At 34.9% G+C, this 14,639-nt stretch overlaps 1 protein-coding gene across 9 annotated transcripts in view; it reads right to left on the minus strand.

Annotated features, from left to right (window-relative positions):
- The window catches only part of APC (APC regulator of Wnt signaling pathway), a 128,339-nt gene that overhangs the window by 35,929 nt on the left and 77,771 nt on the right, over positions 1-14,639 (minus strand). For all 9 annotated transcript variants that reach the window (XM_077861421.1, XM_077861379.1, XM_077861407.1 and 6 more), the window contains 2 exons: positions 9,168-9,251; positions 1,402-1,506 (listed from right to left, as the gene is read on the minus strand). In XM_077861421.1, coding sequence (XP_077717547.1) covers positions 1,402-1,506; positions 9,168-9,251 — 189 coding nt within the window. The remainder of the gene's footprint in view (positions 1-1,401; positions 1,507-9,167; positions 9,252-14,639) is intronic.

The raw sequence follows: 14,639 nt of genomic DNA on the forward strand, positions 1-14,639 counted from the left end.
GATTTTAGGATGTACTTAAGATTTACATTTTTATGTGAAAGCTGCTGATTTTTTCTTTTAAGTTTTCCCACTCACCTCATGATTATAAAAATTCTATCCATATTTTTCTAATCTTTTTATATTTAATAGTTTACATTTTGACATTAAATCTAATCTCAGAATTAATTCTGATGTAAAAAGTGTGATAAGCATTCAATTATTATTTTTTAAATGGATAGCCAGTTTACTGGATCAGTGAGACTTTAAAATACATAATAACTGGGATATGACCCAAAGCATTAATAGTTGGTCTAATCCTAGCAAATAGCTTTTTTCTGTCAAGAACACTTTTTTTTTTCTTAGGAAAACATAAACTTCCCAAATAATTCCCTAAAGGTAGAAAAGAAATAACTCAAATATGCTAAATATAATTTCTTTTGCCCCAACTTACCAATCTGTAACCAGAGTTTTCCCCAGTATAATGCTAACTAGTAATACTAAAATGAAATATCTTTTTTAACTCACTAAAATATATTTAAATACTCAACTATGAGACATTTTAAGCTTTAAATTTTAATCCATGCTCTTTTAAAAATATATATTATCATCAAAAATAACCTAGACTCTGCAGTACCGGAATATTTTATATCAATAGTGGGGAAGTTATCTTTAAAAACTTAGTAAAATTCTATTTTAAAAAATCATTTACAACATAAAAATATTGAAAAAAATACGAAGATCAAACACCCCCCAAAAATTCTGTCATATTATGACGCATTCAGATAAAACTTTAACAGAAGACTAATGCAGAAAAACAAGATAACAGTGCTACATTAAAAAAAATCAAGTTGACTTCCACAATTTTGCTAAAAACCATGTGATAATGATTAAACAATCAGGCTATGTCTCTACTTTTTAGGAGCATTAGTATCATTTTTTTCAATTACAAAATTTGGATTTCTAGATTTACATAGCCTTGAAGTACAACAGAAAACAAAAATGATAACAAAGTCCTTATGATCACTTTTAAAAACATAAAAATGTCTTTGCAAAGAATGCCTTAGAGAAAGAGCAAATCTGTTCAATGCAAGCAATAATAACTAGGTCAAATCATACATATAACCAAAATGCAGTTTAGCATTTATTTTTCAAAAAGCCCTCTACTCACGCTTATCATTTAAGCCTAAACAGAAACACACAATTTAGAGCTAGAAAACATACTTAGACAATCTGAAAGCATTATTGTTAGATGTAATAAAAATGACACAGCAATCTGGCACTGAATGCTTCTGGAGATAACCACTCAGGACTAAGGAAATTGATAAGATTCACAGATCACTCTGAGGACTATCTCACACCATATTCCTTTAAAAATATTTAAATAGCTAACTAAAAAGAAAACTAATGAGATGATGTATTTACCTGAGCACTACCAGAAGTTGCCATGTTGATTTCTCCCACTCCTTGACCTTCATTCTGCCGCTCAGCTTCATGTGAGCCGGCTTCATGCTTGCTCTGAGATGATCTCTGTTAATACGGAGTTAACATCATTACATACAAAAATGGTGAATGCGGTCTTAACCCACAGCTTTTTTCCTTTCTTGTATTAAAGCTTTGGATGCATCAATTATACAGGTTTACAAAAGCTCGGAGCCGCACTTTATAACCTCCAGCATGGTTGGCAGTTGACTATTTCAGTGAAAGGAAAGTGAAGTGTGTCCCTTGAGCATTAGAGCTGCACAAGACAAAGGATTTCCTGAGACTCACAGAAACACCATCTTCCACCAGCTGTGCTCACATCACTATCAGGGGTATAACCCAACTACAACAAATAATTGTCTCTTTCGCAAGGTCACATGGTTCTGGCATTTAATGGTGTTGCAAATGTAACAGTTAAACCATTACCTAAGCTTACAAATACATTCTGTATATTTATACAAAGAATATATATATATAGATATATATCTATCTATCTATATATATATACATCTTCTGCTAATAAAAGTCATATGAAATCAATAAGCTCTCAGATTCTGATATGAATAAAACCAAAAACCCTTTCTAATGTAACCACCATCTGTTATATGAAATGAAAATGATAGATTATATCCAGTGAAAGCAGGCATCTCAGGATAGATTATAACCCAGTATAAAGCAGTCACTCTATAAAAATACCACTGCAGTATCAAAATAGTAAAATAATTTTCCATTATCTTTTATGGAAACACAAATGTGCTTGCTCTAGGAAAATGATACTCAAAAATAAAAGTTACACTTTAAAAAACGTGACATGTTTTATAATGGATAATTAGATTACAAAATGGCTTCCACTGGGACTTCATTAAACATCAAACTTTCCTAGGCCATTTAAAATGTGACTTAGAAGTTAATTTGTATGCAATATTTCCATCAATAAACTAGTATAAGTTATATATAGGCAAAAATGAAGTAGGCCCAATAATTCAGAAATAGAAGAAAAAACGGTATCATCTGAAAATCACGCTATAAAATTCAACAAATTCAATCAAAGTAGACACATTACAAAATCAATAGACAAAATGAGTTAAAAACCCACTAAAAACACAAAGATTTGAAACAATTAAGGATGTCAATGTAAAAGTAATTACTGAGCATCTGTTATGTTAATTACTTGTACAGCACAGAATACAGTGTTGGCAACATATGACACGGTTCTACATGCTCCTCAAGCTCACAGTCTCATCAGGCATACTATCAAATAATGAGAAAACAGTAAAGTTAAAAAACTTTGACAAGCACACTGAAAAAAAGAGTATAAGGTGCTGTGAGACTATACAAGCAGAGGGGGGATATCACATGACCTAAGAGTTTGGGAAACAGCCCTCTTAGGAAGTGCTGTTTAAACTGAGATCTAGGGGATCCCTGGGTGGCTCAGTGGTTTAGCACCTGCCTTTGGCCCAGGACATGATCCTGGGGACCTGGGATCGAGTCCCGCGTCGAACTCCCTGAATGGAGCCTGCTCCTCCCTCTGCCTGTGTCTCTGCCTCTCTCTCTGTGTGTGTCTCTCAAGAATAAATAAATAAAATCTTAAAAAAAAATAACTAAACTGATATCTAAAGAATAAGAGTTCTGGGAAAAGGGACAAGGTTAGGGGAAGGTTTTAGGTAAACAGATCATATGCAAAGGACCTGGGGTAGGAGGGGGGTGGTGGTTTGTTCTAGTATATCAGAAAAATCATGTTGCAGAGAGTAGAAGAAAAGATGGTAAAAAAAAAAATCTTACTGATTTTGTTGAATTTTAGTGTGATTCTCATAGGTCACTCTTGCCCTCACATAACAAATACCAGACTATTAATGGGAAAAGTTCACGTTAATTGATGTTTTATGGTCAAACTTTAATTTTAAATGTCTAAGCAAGTAAGAAATGTAGAGCAGGCCAGTTTGGAAGCTAATCTATTAATTTAAGCATGAGATGATGGTACTTGAAACTACACAAGCAGCGACAGGGATAAAAGAAGTAGGGACAAAGAGGTAAATCTGAAGGACTTGATATTACTGGATATGGAGAGAAGATCTGGTATCAAGAATTACTCCTACATTCCTTAGCTCACACAACTGAATAATGATGGTGCCACTTGCAAAGAAGATAATACTAAGGAAATGAGGTTTTTTTGGAGGAGACAGCATAGTAAGGACTTAGGAGGAGAAGACCATTAATTATGTTTGAATATGCTGGATTTAAGGTATCTTTGAGACATCTAAGTGGACATGCAGAGAAGGCACATACATTTAGGAGTCTGGAACTCAGGGCTAGAAAAATGCATCTCAGAGCCAACAGTGTATAAAAGGTAAGTGAAGCTATAAGCGAAAACGAGATCATTTAAGTGAAAGATAATACAGATAAAAGAAATAAAGACTTAAGGAATGTGTACAATTAATGTCCAGATAAAAGAACATGGGCCCATAAAAGCTAAAGAGGTAGGAAAAAAGCAAAAAGTGTTACCATAAATTCCAAAAGAAGAATATTTCAAGGAATAATCAGTGTTCGATAACGTAGAAAATGTCAAGATGAAGACTGAAAATATCAATTTAATTAATAACACAGAAGTCATGATGGGAGTAGAGACTATCTGGATTGGTGTGTTTTAAGGGTTAATGGTGGGGAAGAAATACAGACCTGGGAGTCTCGAAACCCACTTTGGGCAGGTGAATGGCAAGAGGATGAGGGAGGTTAGGGGGCAGATGAAGGAACACGGTTGCAGGGAGAGGCAGAATTGAGGAGGGTTCATTTTGTATTTCAAAAGATAAGACATAAGCATGTTTAAATGTCAAGGTAAATGTGTCACTGAAGAGGAAGAAGATAAATTGTGAGGAAAAAAGAGATAAGAGTAAGAAGTTTCTGAAAAGGCAAGAGTTGAAAATCCAAAGCACAGGCAGGAAGGGAAAATGCTTCCTGATTGGAGGGACAGGCAGTTGTGATGACAGGTACCATTTTTCTCTTTGAGGGAGGAAATGGAATTATTAGAGACAGGGAGATTAGTAAAGTCATTTCCAAGGGGAGGAGAATGGGGGACCCACAGAAACACAGTCCTGAAGGATTACCAGGCCTGTTTGATGAAGGATGATGAATATGATAAAGTTAAAAGTCTGTTTCCTATGCACTAATCTCTTGGCATCTACTGACTTATTTAATCCTACCAACCCTGTGCGGTAGGTATTACCATCCCCACTTTGCAGATAAAGAAACTGAGGCAGAGAAGATAAGAATCTGGCTTTAGGTCACATATTTAGTAAATGGCAGAGCCAGAGGTGGGATGGCAAGTCTGACTCCAGGACCCAAACTAATCCCTACCACTTACTATCTTTACTTCTTTCCTCCTCCTTCTTTTCTTCTTTGTTATTTGCTTCCCTTTTCTCTTACTGACCCTAGGCTACAGGCCTGCCTGCACTTTACCATTGTCCAATTTTAGTATCTGTGCTGCTGAAGTGAGCACTCTTTGATGCTAACATCAAAGGCAAAGAAACTGTTGCTGAATCCTATGAAAGAATAATCTTAACTAGCATCCTCATTTCCAGAGTCGCTGTACAACTTGCCAGTTTTCTACCATACGGCTAAAAAAATAATAATAAAAAAAAACTGAGATATTTACATACCACAACATTCACTCATTTTAAGCGTACCAGTTATTTGTAAATGTACCAAGCATCACCACAATCCAGTTTTAGAACATTTTCATCATTTTAATAGGATCCGTTGTGCTCATTTATAGCTAATCCTCATTCCTACTCATATCCCTGGCTTGACTTACTGTCTTTATAAATTTGACTTTTCAAGACATTTCTTATACATGACATATGTGGACTTAGATGTCTGTTTTCTCTTACTTAGCACACTGTTTTTGAGCTTGACCCATGCTACAGTATGCATCACCAATCTGTTCCTTTTTATTGCAGAACAGTGTTTGGTTGTAAAGATATACCACATTGTGTTTAATCATTCACCTGTTGATACACATTTGCATGGTTTCTTCTTTGGGGGCTACTATGAGTAATACTTCTATGAACATTCAAGTTAAAGTCTTCATGTGAACATATGTTTTCACTTCTCTTGGAGAGGCTCCCTGAAGTGGAACTGCTGCGTCACATGGTAACTCTATGTTTAATATCCTTAACTGCGAGACTGTTTTCCAAAGCGATGTACATTTTACATTCCCAGTAGCAACGTATGGTGGCTTCTATTTATCCACATCCTTCAGGGCTTATTATCTGTCTTTATGATCATAGCCATCCTAATGGGTGTAAAGTAGTATCTCACTGTGACTTTGATTTTGATTTCCTGAATGACTAATGATGGTGAGCATATTTTCATTTGCTTACCAGTCCTTCCTGTATGTTTTCTGGTGAAATGTCTATTCAAATCTTTTGCCCATTTTTAAATTGAGCTGTTTCCTTATTAATGAGTTGCAAAAGTACTTTGCATATGATTTTAATAAATATTTCTCACTGGCTTTTTTAAAAAAAAAAGATTTATTTACTTATTTGTCTCAAATAAGAGACATGCATGTATGTGTGCACACAAGACAGTGAGAGTGGGAGGAGGGGCAGAGGGAGATAACCTCCAGCAGACTTCCTGCCGAGTGGACCAACAGAGGACTCCATCTCAGGACGTAAGCTAAAATGAAGAGTCAGATGCTTAACTGACTGAGCCATTTGGCTCTCACTGGCTCTTTACAACCAGGCTACAGTTCTCACAACTTCCATCTTTTTGATCTCCCCAAATGTATTTGCTTGTGAGTGAATAACCTACCTTTTCTGAAAAGATATACAAGAAAGTGGTAGAACTGGTTGCCTCACATATCTTTTTGTGATTTTTGATATTTGAATCATGTGCAATAATCACATCACTTGAATTACATACTACATCTAGACTCTAAACCAGAGTTGTCAACACATAGAACAAGGACAGCACTATATGCATGCTTCATGGTGAAGAAATTATTTTACAGCTATCTTTTCTTGTCTACACTGTATATATAAACTAATTTATGAGTGTCCAAATCCTGGTTTTCTCCATTTTCCAGCCTCTCCCACTTAGCTATATGAGCTAAACAACAACTTTGAAAAGCAAATTTAAGAAAACGGTTTTTGTTCTTTCTTAAATGACATGGTACCTTCCTTTAATCTACATTTGCTGAACTCACAGACTAAATGTAACCACTGTAGGCTATGACTGACCTAATCATTTTCATAACAAAAGAAAGTAAGAAGACACTGCATCACGACGGTGGACAGTTGGTCCCAGATCCAATGACATGAATAAAAAGTTTTGAATAAATACAAAAAACACGAACAAGTCTCCACCTGCAAAAGACTTAGAACCACGCTGGAAAATAAGGCTGGTAATTTACAAATGACAATTTCTTAGGGCTTTCCACAGGCCAGAAAGTTGGTGGTAAACTGGAAATACTGGCAGGGGTATGTCATAGTGGGGAAATGATAACAGAAGGCTTGTGTAACAATATTAATAGCAAACAAAATGAAATTCAAAGTGAAGAGCATTAAATGTAATAGTGAAAGCTATTTCATGCAAATAAAAGATTCAATCAACCAGAAAAAATACATGTGAATATTCATTCCGAAATACAGAAGAACCTGTTAGATGTAGACAACCAGGATATAAGAAATAATCAGGATATTAGAAAGACAGAGAAAAAAAAAAACTGTAACTAAAGAAACAAGAAAAACAACAGCAGCAAAAACTCAGAGTAGAAAATATAAGAGAAAATATAAAATGTAGTGCTGCTCAATAAAAACAAAAGGCTGCCTCTTTAAAAATAGTTTAAAAAATAGACTGTAGTAAGCTTAATCAAGGGGAAAAAAGATAAACTACACTGAAAAGCCAAAGGGGTAGCAACACCCAGAATACTGCCTGCCATACAACAGTAGAGTGAAATGGACAAAGAAGCAGAGATACGGTTCTCTTTTCCCCAGAACCCAGTCCTTAAGAATCAACATTGCAGAATTGGTTTTCTTACTTCCCAGCTTCCAGTTGTTATTTATACAGCTTAAGACATTTACATTCCTGTTTTGCCGGGTTTTTTTGATTCCCTTTCCTTTTTTAGAATGTTTTAGGGCTTTCCTTTTATTCCTAGTGGAATGATACTGTATCATGATGTGCCTGCTGTGGGACTATTTTCATTGGTGGTATTGGATACTTAAGAGACCATTTTATTTGGAGAACTATGCCTCTCGATTCTAGGGTATTTTATTTCTGTGACATTTCCTCTCTCTAGCTCTTCCATTCTTCTTCTCGAACTCCGTTTTATTTGGACAGTGAACCTTCCAGGAATGATTCTCTGATTTTCTCAGTTTTTCTGTTTTCCATCTCTTATCTTTCTGTTCCATTTTCTGAGAAATGTATCTTCTAACCTGAGTTTTCATTTCTGCTACCACACTTTTAATTCCCAAGAACGCTTTCTTGAATTCTCTGAATGTTTTGCATACCACTGTTTCCTTCCACTATGGATGCCATCTCTTTATCTGAGAATATTAATGTTAGTTTTAGGTTTTAAAGTGTTCTTCTCTCTGCAGAGTATCTTTTTCCATTATATCTTTCTTATTAGGAAACTTCTTAAAATACCTGGTAGTCTTTAGCTGTCCATCCCTACCTCACAACGGGCCGGCTGCCTATGAAAAGGTTAAGCGACACTCTATGCATGAGGGATGAAGACCGGCAACTAAGGCTGTTGTATGGGGTGGTCCCAGCTAGGTTATTTTATTGAGGAACCCTCCAATGTCAGTACCTTTAGATCTGTTTTCTTGGGTTAGTCACATTTCCTAGAGAAGTTGCTTCTAGGAACTTTCCTGTATTGTAAGCCTAGATGGCAGTGAGGGTTTTGGCATCCAATGAGTAAATTTTTACTTATTTCAGTTTTTAGTATGATACCCCAACTTCAGTTATACTAGGGTTACCCCTATCTAAAGACCCTTTCTTTTTACCCTTTCTAGAAGACTCTCATTTTTTGCTGGGATTAGAAAGAAGTTACCTGGCTATGAAGAATTCAAGACAACCTCTGGAAGCTCCACCTGCTTCTTGACAAATTTTCAATCATCCTCTTATTAAATTTTAGTCCTCACATCCAGAGGTGCTTATTTTGGAAGGTATTAGGACTCCACGATATAAAATGAGTTGCTTCATGGCTTCCTACTGCTGACTACAGGGTTAATCCACTATCATATGCTAAAACAGTGCATCCATTTACCTGCGGTCCACCTTCCCCAATTTTATTATGTCACCTCTCCTGTCTTTGTGTCTTTTTCATTTTATCCTTTTACTGTAATTTTAATGAGGATTGTAAAGCAATCCTCATTAAATTTTATGATCAGTTTTAATCATGAAATGCATACAGGTAATAGCTTATTTCCTAGTTGATAATAGCCAAAGATTCTATGTAATCTGATCACTGAAGTAAAGTATCTATGGCTCTATAAATTTTAATTGAGTAGGAGTTATTAAAAGATCAATATAATCAAGCTTTTTGATAATTCATTTAATTTCATGGAAAAACTTAGTGTCTCAATTCTCTATAAGAACATCTATATTTCAATGATACCACATTAATTATACATATTTTCTTTTCTTAGAATAACTATATGTATATAACTATACGTATATACAACAACAACAAAAAGAACACTCAATTTACTAACCTCTGCTTCTGTTGCTTGGGACTGTAAAAGCTGTCGTATACGAAGTATGTCCTTCTCTATTTGTTGAATTCTGGTTACTCTTCGCTAAAAGAAAGTAAGTGACCAAATTAGATCTACTTTTATTAAAAACATTAGTGTAAATAGTCTTACTATGGCTATCATTTAACAGCTTAGGGTTATGCTACATCATTTTTAGAAGTTAGATATGTATATATATTCACACACTGATGACATATCGGTACAGTTCAGTTTTTTAATACTCATAATTCCATATAACAGTTTAGAAAAACTGCACCAATAAAAGTCACATATCAAATTGCATGATGCATGTGGTACAAAAATTTGTATTTAAGTTATCCTCAAAAAATAGTTCAACAAAGAGAAAAGTATACCTAAATTTGATCTTTATACTAATCCAAATGCCAGTATAATGTAATAGATTAATGGAAAGCATAGTATACAAAGGGAAAGAGCATCTGATTTGTTTTAGTAAACATCAGGGTTTAAACTATAGGATTAACCTGTCCAAGAGTTACTCCTATTACAAGACAGTAGTAGTATCTTTCAGATGTAGCTTTCCCAAATACCTTCTACAGTGAAACATTATTTTGATTCCCAACACTAGGATCAGAAAGCTGTTAGAAGCTTATGCTTTCCCACTATCCTAACACTATTAAGTGAACACAAAGCACTTACTATATAGATGGAGCAGCATGGAATTGAAACAGTGTGGGAAAAGTGTTTTTACAAAAGGCTAGATTTTGGGATGCCTGGTTGGTTAGCCTTCAATTGGAGGTCAGTTAAGCCTCCAACCCTTGACTTCAGCTCAGGTCATGATCTCAGGCTCATGAAGATTGAAACCTACATTGGGTTCTGGGCTCAGTGGCTCCCTGGAGAGCCTGCTTAAAATTCTCTCTCTCCCTCTGCCCCTCCCCCCACCCCTGTTCTCATGCTCTCTGTAAAAAAAAAAAAAAAAGCTAGATTTTGCTTTAATTTAATGAGCACAAGTGGAAGTAAGAAAAATCAAATCATTTGTATTTGAAAACCTTGCAAACTCAAATTATTTTAATTACCTCCATGACAACGAATACATAGCTTTTAGAAACAAGTAGTAATTCTACAGTAGACATCTTAACATCAAGGCATCAGAAATTATAAGAATAATTGTTTTGATGGGGGGGAATGTGTTAGAGGCTACATGGAGTCATTTCTGAACTATTTCTAATTATGTGTTCCATCAACAAAAGATGCCTGAGTGTGTATATACCAATAGATAAATACTAGAAGTACGGAAAAATTTAATAGTTAAAAAACTTACATATAAAATTTACTCACTGATCATATCTAGTTTTGCTTAAATACAATGTCCCTTTGATTTTATTATCCAGGAAAAACACTTATTGCTGCTATTACCCAATGTCACAATAAGCAACCACAAGAAAAACTCAAAAAACAGCCTCCAAACTAAGTCCTTCCTTCCCCTCTCCCTTTCCCCATAATACAACTATGCTGATTATGTATTGTGATTATGAAAATAGTGAACTTAACGTAAATAATATTCTCTAACTAACAAAGCTTTCCACATCTAATTTACTCATGAAAACATGCTGAAGGAGAAATGCCTCTATTTTTGGTAGTTTTCCAAAGATACTGAGACAATGACTGAACACCTCTACAACCAGATGATACACATTTTCTGGCTTTATATGAAACAAAGCTTTACACAATTAGCTTTATAATACTTGTTTTTCCCTTTCTCTATCTAACAAGTGCCCCTCCACCAATAAAATCTTTTGTTAAATTTTTAATTTTAATTCCAGGATAGGACACATACAGTGCTGTATTAGTTTCAGGTGTATAATACAGTAGTTCTACACACTGCTCAGTCCACATCATTATAAGTACACTCCTTAATCTCTATTACTTATTTTACTCATTGCCCCCCCCCCCCACCCTGGTAACCATCAGTTTGTTCTCTATAGTTAAGAGTCTGTTCCTTGGTTTGTCGCTTTTTTTCCCTTTGTTCATTTGTTTCTTAAACTCCACATGTGAATGAAGTCATATGACATTTGTCTTTCTCTGAATTATTTCATTTAGCATTATACTCTATCTCCAACCATGTCACTGAAAATGGCTGGATTTCATTCTTTTTTTTTTAGGGATAAGTAATATTCTACTGTGTGTGTGTGTATATATATATATATATATATATATACACACTCTTTATCCGTTTAATGTTGATGGACACTTGAGCTGTTTCTTTCATTTGGCTATTATAAACAGTGTTGCAAGAAACACAGTGGGGCACATTTTTAAATTAGTGTTTTCAAATCCTTTGGGTAAATATCCAGTAGTGCAATTACTTGATTGTAGGGTAATTCTGTATTTAGCTTTATGCGGAAACTCCACACTGTCTTCCACAGTGGCTGCACCAGTCTGAATTACTACCAACGGTGCAAGAGGGTTCGTTTTCTCCATATCCTCACCAACACTTGTTTCTCATGTTTCTGATTTCAGCCATTCTGATAAGCGTGACATGCAATCTCACTGTGGTTTTGATTTGCATTTCCCTGATGATGAGTGATGATGTGCATCTTTTCATGTGTCTGTTGGCCATCTGGATGTCTTCTCTGGTGAAACGTCTGTTCGTGTCTTCTGACCATTTTTTCATTGGATTATCTGGTTTTTGGGTGTTGAGTTGTATAAGTTCTTTATGTATTTTGGATATTGACCCTTTATCAGCTATGTCATGTGCAAATATATTTTCTCATTCAGTCGGCTTTTAGTTTTGTTGTCTCCTTTGCTGTGCAGAAGCTTTTTGTTTTGATATAGTCCCAATAGTTTATTTTTGCTTGTTTCCCTTGCTTCAGGGGACCTATCTGGAAAAAAAGTTGCTACAGTCAATATCTGAGAGATTACTTCCCATGCTCTTTTCTAGGATTTTTATTTATGGTTTCAAGTCTCACACTTAGGTCTTTAATCCATTTTGAATTCATTTTGTGCATGGTCTAAGAAAGTGGTTCAGTCTTTCGCATGCTGCTGTCCAGTTTTTTCAACACTATTTGATGCAGAGACTCTCTTTTATCCCCACTGCATTTCTTGCCTCTTTTGTTGAAGATTAATTGACCATATAATTGTGGGTTTGTTTCTGGGCTTTCTATTCTGTTCCATCTGATCTATGTGTCTGTCTTTGTGCCAGTTCCATACTGTTTTGATTTCTACAGCTTTGTAGTAACTTGAAATCTGGAATTGTGATACTTTCAGCTTTGTTTATTCTTTTACAAGACTGTTTTAGGTATTTGGGTCTTTTGTGGTTTCATATACATTTTAGGATTGTTTGTTCTAGTTCTGTGAAAAATGCTATTGGTATTTGGATTGCATTAAATGTTACATTGCTTCGGGTAGTAAGGATATCTTAACAATATTTGTTCTCCCAATCCGTGAGCATGGAATGTCTTCCCATTTCTTTGTGTCATCTTCAGTCTCTTTTCATCAAAGTTTTAGGTCTTTCACCTCCTTGGTTAGGTTTATTCCTAAGTATTTTATTATTTTTGCTGCAGTTGTAAATGGGATTGCTTTCTTAACTTCTCTGTTACTTCATTATCAATGTATTGAAATGCAACAGGTTTTTATGCAGTGATTTTGTATCCTAGGATCTTACTGAATTTGTCAATTCTAGTAGTTTTTTGGTGGAGTCTCCAGGGTTTTCTATATACAGTGTCATGTAATCTGCAAATGATGAAAATTTTACTTCTTCCTTACCAATCTGGATGCCTTTTATTCTTTTTTCTTATCTGATTGCTGTGGCTAGGACTTCCAGTATTATGTTAATAAAAGTGAGAGTGGATATCCTTGCCTTGTTTTTCAACTTAGGGAAAAAGTTCTCAGCTTTTTCCCATTGAGGATGGGTTTTTCATATAAGGCTTTTATTATGTTGAGGTATGTTCCTTCGAGACCTACTTTGTGAAGGGTTTTTACCCTTTCTCTTATTAATGTGATGCATCATGTTGATTGATTTGCAAATATCCAACCACCCTTGCACCCTGGAAATAATCCCCCTTGATGGTGATGAGTGATTTTTAAAATGTATTGTTGGATTCAGCTTGCTAATATTATGTTGGGGTAATGCATGAATTTAGAAGTTTTCCCTCCTTTTTTTTATTTTTTTTTATTTTTGGGAAGTTTGAGAAGAATAGGTATTAATTCTTCTTTAAATGTTTGGTAGAATTCTGCTGTGAAGTCACCTAGTCTGGACTTGTTTGCTGGCAGTCTTTTGATTACTAATTCAATTTCTGGTCTGTTCCAATTTTCTACTTCTTCCTGATTCAATCTGGAAGGTTCTTATTTCTAAGAATTTATTCATTTCTTCTGGGTTGTCCAATTTGTTGGCATATAATTTTTTATAACACCCTTATAATCCTGTGATATCATTTGTTATTTCTCCTCTTTAATTTCTGATTTTGAGTCCTCTTTGAGTCTCACTGAAGGCTTATGAAGCCTTTAGTTTGTTGATCTTTTCAAAGAACCAGCTCCTGGTTTCATTGATCTGTTCTATTGGTTTTTTTAAGTTTCTATTTTGTTTATTTTTGCTCTAATTTTTATTATTTCCTTCCTTCTACCAGTTTTGGGTTTTGTTTGCTCTTCTGTTTCAGCTCCTGTAAGTGAAAAGCTAGATTTTTTGATTTGAGATTTTCATATTTCTTGAGGTAGGCTTGTATTGCTATAAACTTCCCTTTTAGAATAGCTTTTGCTGAATCTCAAAGATTTCAGACCATTGTATTTTCATTTTTATTTGTCTCCATGTATTTTTTTGATTTCCTCTTTGATTTCTTGGTTGACCCCATACATTGTTTGGTAGCATGTTATTTAGCCTCAGATATCTGTGGTCTTTCCAGATATTTTCTTGTGGTTCATTTCTGGTTTCATGGTGGTGTGGTCAGAAAAGATGCATAAATTGATTTTGATTTCTTTTGTATTTGTTGAGACTTGTTTTGTGGCCTAGTATGTGATCTACTCTGGAGAAGGTTCCATGGGCACTTGAAAAGATTGTGTATTTTGCTGTTTTAGGACAGAATGTCCTGAATATGTATCTGTTAAATCCACCTAGTCCAATGTGTCATTCAAAGCCAGTTTCCAAAAAAAAAAAAAAAAAAAAAAAAAAAGCCAGTTTCCTTCTTGATTTTGTTTAGATGATGTAAGTAGGGTGCCCATTGATGTAAGTAGGGTGGTTGAAGTCCCTTCTATTATTGTATTACCACCCATTACTTCCTTTATGCTTGTTAGTAACTGCTTTAAATATTTGGGTACCAAAATACTCACAGTTGTTAGATTTCCCTGCCAGATCGTCCTTTTAATGATTATATAGTGTCCTTCTTTGTCTCTTGTTTCAAAGTCTATTTTGTCAGATAGAAGTACTGCTATCTCAGCTTCTTTCACATCCATTTGCATGATAATGTTTCTCCATTCCTTTAC

The sequence above is a fragment of the Canis aureus genome, chromosome 2 (genome assembly GCF_053574225.1).
Source record: "Canis aureus isolate CA01 chromosome 2, VMU_Caureus_v.1.0, whole genome shotgun sequence".
Lineage (NCBI taxonomy): Eukaryota > Metazoa > Chordata > Mammalia > Carnivora > Canidae > Canis > Canis aureus.